Source organism: Dermacentor silvarum, chromosome 1 (genome assembly GCF_013339745.2).
Source record: "Dermacentor silvarum isolate Dsil-2018 chromosome 1, BIME_Dsil_1.4, whole genome shotgun sequence".
In the NCBI taxonomy this organism is placed as follows: domain Eukaryota; kingdom Metazoa; phylum Arthropoda; class Arachnida; order Ixodida; family Ixodidae; genus Dermacentor; species Dermacentor silvarum.
The window spans coordinates 162,264,006-162,270,005 of record NC_051154.1 but is presented as its reverse complement, the minus strand read 5'-3'; the positions used below and the strand labels follow the sequence as shown (position 1 = coordinate 162,270,005).

At 39.3% G+C, this 6,000-nt stretch overlaps 1 protein-coding gene across 1 annotated transcript in view; it reads right to left on the bottom strand.

The window, feature by feature from the left end:
- Window positions 1–574: 574 nt before the first annotated feature.
- The window catches only part of LOC119433582 (uncharacterized), a 328,885-nt gene continuing 323,459 nt past the window's right edge, over window positions 575–6,000 (bottom strand). The window contains exons 20-21 of the mRNA XM_049672518.1: window positions 5,368–5,485; window positions 575–2,602 (exon numbers count right to left, since the gene is read on the bottom strand). Coding sequence (XP_049528475.1) covers window positions 2,409–2,602; window positions 5,368–5,485 — 312 coding nt within the window. The 3' untranslated portion in view covers window positions 575–2,408. The remainder of the gene's footprint in view (window positions 2,603–5,367; window positions 5,486–6,000) is intronic.

The window sequence follows — 6,000 nt, the reverse complement described above, 5'->3', positions numbered from 1 at the left end:
GCCGTGGGTGGCACCTAATCTCGGAGATCATGCCGTACTACGCAGACAAACAGCAGTGGTGCACGCAACATAACGTTTAACATCAAGACGAAACGTTGAAGAAAGCCTTCGCTTACATCAATTCCCACAGTGCATGGAATCTGCATAATTTTTTTCGGTTTCGGTATCAAAAACGTCCTTTTGAAAGCTTTTCATAATGCATCAACTCATATTTCAAACATAAAACTTTGCACGAAGGCTTCTCTGTATCTTGACTATATGACACTAGGTTTTATACGCAGTTCAATATTTCAATGCAGTTGGCCTTTAAGGACAAAAAAAGTGCTCTCCAAATGTCAGTACCCATGAGCAAATTCCAAAAAAAAAAACTATTACACCATAGCCGTAGAGTAAGTAGAAGATGCATTTGTCAATGCAAAAGCCAGTATGGCTTAAGGCCCAGCAGATGTTGAATACATTGCACTGATACAGAAGATTTTGCGTGTATGCAATATATTGTCACGTAGTAGTGACGGTAGAGAAAACAGTCACAAAACTACCGGTGAAAGATAAACATGAGTACGTGTCAATATACTCACCATAAAGAAAATGAGAAAGTTCCTGTCATCAAGTTAATCAACCATTGTCATCAACCATGGAAATTAATATTTTAAATTTAGAAAAAGCTCTCCGTTTACCAAAATTTTTCGGAAATTGTCTTTCATGCAGACTGCAAAATATTTCCTTCTTTAGCACAAATGCAAAACATATATGTGCTACACTGGTGCCTGAGCAAGTATTGCTGTTTGTTAAAAGATAATCAGTAGTGAGACTCAGAATTAAAAAAGCACTCTTTCTTTAGCACTGGAAACACCGGCTACTATGGCTACAGGGCCAGTAGTTGAAATATTTACTCGGACAGTGTTACAGTACATGATTTATTATCATTCCCTTGCCAAGCAAAGGAAGTGATAAGTTTTGCCACTCTATGAAGCTATTCAGCGAATGCTACCAGCCTCTGGTGTCTTTGCCACTAGTCAGCCAAAGGCAACTAGAAACAGAAGGACTTGGCTTTCACATAGAAAAACATCTGTCGTCAAATATAAGAAGCCAACCTAAGGTCAAATTAAAGAATAAGGAAAAATTAGTTGCTATTATAATCGAGCCTCAATTTAACATTGCTATTATAGTCGAACCTCAATTTAACAAACATAGATATATAATGAAATATCAGATTTAACGAAGTAAATCAAATTTTTTTCCTGATATCAGTATGTAACGGATATATACTTATCACAAATAACAGCATGTAACAGATATATGCTTATAACAAATATCGGATATAACAAGAATATTTTCAAGTCAGATGCAACTTCATTATAACTAAATTCCACTGTACCAATGAATAGAAAAATAATTACCTGCTCAGTGTGAAGTGCCTTATGGCCTATGATAAATGCCATGGTGAAAGTAAAGAAAGAAAAAAGACATGCAATGCACAGTGATAGTAAGTATATGAGCGACATTTACAATGCAGTTTCTTTCTTTCCTCGTAAGCCATTTTTGACACAAAAACGCAACACACTGAGGAATGTTGGCGATATGGCCCCAGTACACAAAGCAGCCATAACAGTTCAGTCTTTGCTGCCAGGTGAGCAGAAGTGTCACGAAGCAGTGGCCATGCTACAACCATAGAGTTCTCACTATAACACCTAGAGGGTAAACTGGCACCACCGTCTATGCGAGTTTCTTAAAGGGCGCCGTGCCCTCATGGGAATGACGGGACATGTGTCTGCGAGGCTTGTGTTGACTGATGTTGAACGAGGCTTCGTCTAAAACATGAATATGGCTACACAAATAATGCATTCTTAAAGTAAAATTGACATAAAAGGCTTTCATTCACCCATATTACATCTCTCAATAAAGTTTACTCACCTACGATGCAGAATCAAGCTCAGAAAAGCAAGAACAGACAAGTTGTTCCAAAGCGATCGATAATCTTGTCATTTTCCCTCCAACTTTAGCGGCCAGCTCTTACTTTTTACGTTTCATATAATTGTGCATCCAATAGTAAGTCCTCAAAATTAAACAAAACATGTTTTTGTGTAATAATAAAGCTAAAGCAGTTTTTTACGTGCTGTTTTAGTAGAAAATGAATCATTGTGACAGACGGAACGGTGCTAGCCAGGCGCGTCTTCAAGGTGTTCTGGCTCTCCAAGAACGATGCCAATCCGAAGTCACAATATACCGGCATTCCCATGGATACCACAGCGCAGCAGCGCCAGTTTTCCCTCTAGGTAATATAGTGAGAAACTCTATGGCTACAACAGCCATTTCTGACACTGAGTAGGCCAGAGGCCCTTTGGTTATCTAGCTGGATCCCACTGAGGAGTGGACACCTTGAACCACCGAGGTGTGCCATGTGGTGACTAGAGGAGTTGCTTGGGCCGTTCGATGCTGGAACCATCCCGTGTCAGAACCTCAGGCCGCGCTAACCAGCAAGCAACTGGAGAGTCGACTAGGAGGCCATTCTTTTTGGTCAGCAAGTGGACATTGCTATCCTCTGACACACCGACCTCAGAGAATGACCCTCGGCGCTCGAATTCCATGCAGCCATACTCGGCTGAAATAAAAATAAATGTGAGCATTAGCCGACATTTAATTGCAGTACAGCAACCATTGACAAATTTTTTAGAGGCTAACAAAGACACCTGTAAAATGTGCAAGTTTTCAGGGGCTGTATCCCAGATTGACTATTTTGTAGGTATAAATTTCAGTGCGTATTGAGTAGCTAAACTGGAGGAAGTAGACATGACAAAGGGCCCCGCGTGCAGGTGCACTATCCACCAACATTATTGTCATGACATGAAGCTGCTCCGTGAATTGAAGCTGCTCCAAGTGTTTCGACCTTAATGGATTTTCCAGTATAGCTAGTGAAATTTTGGGTTCTTTAATAGCCATTATTCATTCTTGAAAATTTCACAGTTGTTTTCTTGACATGATTTTAGCAGATTTTAGCTGATTTTTAATGCTGTCTCAGTGGAATATTTGGAGTTTCTATCCTTGGTAATACACATTGTGAGAAAACCGCTGTTCACACAATTCTCTCAAAACATTTTACTTGTAAAACATAGAGAATTATTTGGCAAGGTATTGAATACGCACTTTGCCATCCATGTAATCAACAGCTTTGTGTCTGCCTTTCTTGTATATTTGCAGCATTGCTATGATAATAACTGATTCTCACAGACTTCAAAGATGTCTATTTACTATGTCTCATCATCCTACTCATCAAAAATTTTTATTGGATATTTTCAGTGGATTTAGTGAAATTTAGAGGATTCTGGTAGACTTCAAATACTGTTTTAAGCAGAATATCTGCAAGAAAATTGGCAACACTGGATATGTAGTATAAACATCGTAACATGCCCCTGCTCGGGGCCTTTGAGGTCAATAAAAAATTAAATGAAATGAACAAATGAAATAAAATGAAAAAACGCCTGTTGCTACACAGTGACACATCATGTATCTTGTGTCCTGTTGAAATCAAAGCATCAACGAAACTAATCAATCTCGGATATGTCTTGACTTGCTTGGTTCATAGGCACTGAAATCGTAATTGGATGCAAAGATTAATGCTTGAAATGCTAGACTATATATAATGAAGCATTGTTCAGTTTTCAGGACGCCTTTGTCACTCAGAATGCATGAAGGTGCTACAAAGGATTCAAAAGTCTTCATCTTGTAGTATAGTGTAAAGCTATTATTAGCTAGGTCTCTTGAACTGGAAAATGAGGGGGCTTAAGATGGAGTTGTTGGAAACAGCATTGTTATAGCGGCATCATTTGACTTTACAAGATATAAGAGTGCTATCACATACCGACACTAATATTAAGCGGGGACCTGGGTCTTGGACTAAAAATTTTGTAGAATCTTTATTCTTTGACGTATAGTGCTGAAAACATGTAATGTTACGTGCTTATTACGAATATAAGGTCAATTTTCGTTTATCTCTTTTGGTTCAAATTTCATGCAAGTTTCCTTTAATTACTTTCCGGAAAGATTTGCCAATTATGTGTTTTTTAGATATCACTAATATGGTATCAGTGGCTTCTGTATGATTCAAGGAGTGCAACAAAGCCAACCTTATTGGTCTGCCGCACCTAGAACACTAGTTACGAGGTATTGAATTAGTCACCAGAAAAACTTTTTCGAGTTTCAAGCTTTGAAGTCTCGCAACTCTTGTTCTAGGTAAGGCAGAGCAATAAGATTCATTTTGTTGCACTCCTTGAATACATGTAGTGAGCCTGAAGCCCTTTGGGCGACGGGTGCTTTTATTAGACCAAGATCGATCGGGTTTCGGCCCGTATTGTGTGGTGACTCTGGATAACTTTGTGCTGATCGCATGGCCATGAGCCGGCGACGTTTCTTTCAAGTGTCTGCCTTATCAACTTTCGATGGTAGGTTACTTGCTTACCATGGTTGTTACGGGTAACGGAGAATCAGGGTTCGATTCCGGAGAGGGAGAATGAGAAACGGCTACCACATCCAAGGAAGGCAGCAGGCATGCAAATTACCCACTCCCGGCACGGGGAGGTAGTGACGAAAAATAACAATACGGGATTCTTTTGAGGCCCCGTAATTGAAATGAGTACACTCTAAATCCTTCAACGAGGATCAATTGGAGGGCAAGTCTGGTGCCAGCAGCCACGGTAATTTCCAGCTCCAATAGCGTATACTAAAGCTGCTGCGGTTAAAAAGCTCGTAGTTGGATCTCAGTTCCAGACGAGTAGTGCATCTACCCGATGCGACTCATAACAGAGATAAAGAAAGGCATAAGTAGATAAATAATATCAGTAAATAATAAATACAGTGGAATCTCGTTGATACGATTCTGCATAATAAGTTTTTCGGGATAATATGTTTCTTTTTCTTCTTCCGATAATACGATTTGGTTCGATAATACGTTGGATGATACGATTATCAGATGATAAGCTTTATTTTCCGGTCCCAGTGAAGACTGTATCAACGAGATTCCAGTGTAGATGCAACCCACAGTGTCATTACACACAAAGTACTTTAAGCACATGTCTGTACTGATTAAAAAGTTTTTCACTGCAATGACTGCTTTTTTCGAGGCTTGAAATAGGCCATGGCCCCAAAGGACAATGGACAGTTGCCTAGTAGCCTCACTTCACTGCACAGTTGCAATTGTCTTTTGTGAACATATAACCATTCCAAAAATAATAGTTTGTGTTATTGATGGCATTAAATAAAAGAGAGCATTCTTAGACACAATAAATTTTGCAGAAACAAGCAAAGTGGAGGAAGATCCTTTCATGAAAACATTCTTGTTCAAAAGTCTGAAAATATATATCCTATACATACGAGCTTCGCTGCCTTCGCCGTCATCTGAATGGTCCTCAAGAAGGGGCTTCATCGAAGGTACTCCACCGTTGAGATTATAATAAGAACGATTCTGCACGCCACCGAGTTCCAGGTAAGACTGAAAACAGAAGAAACATGTTTCGATTACAACGCTTGTTATAACCCCTTTGGTCATAGTGTACACATTTGTGAACGTCACTGGTTGCTTGTTCCAATTATGTGCAGTTGTGACTACGAAAGCACTACAGACATTGAGCTATAACTAAACTGAACCCTCTGCTTGCCTAATCTGGCTTCATTTTCCTGCAATGCTCCCCCCAGAACACTGTTAAACATGAAAACTGTACCGAAGGCACTATTACATTTCATGGGAAGTTTGACATGGTGAATAGATAGCTTTTCTTTTTTCATGCTGCCAGCAGCCACTGAAAAACTTCAGCCTGCCACACTGAGCCAGTGGTTCAGCTCTTTTCATGAAAATACACAAATGACTGTGATTATACTAAATTCAGATTTAATTGCTCTGTAATTACGAGGACTCAATAAAATTGAACAATAAGCTATTTATTGTGCCAATAAACTTTTTTTTCGATAGACTATGCACCACAGTGGCATAAAATTATGTCATTTCGA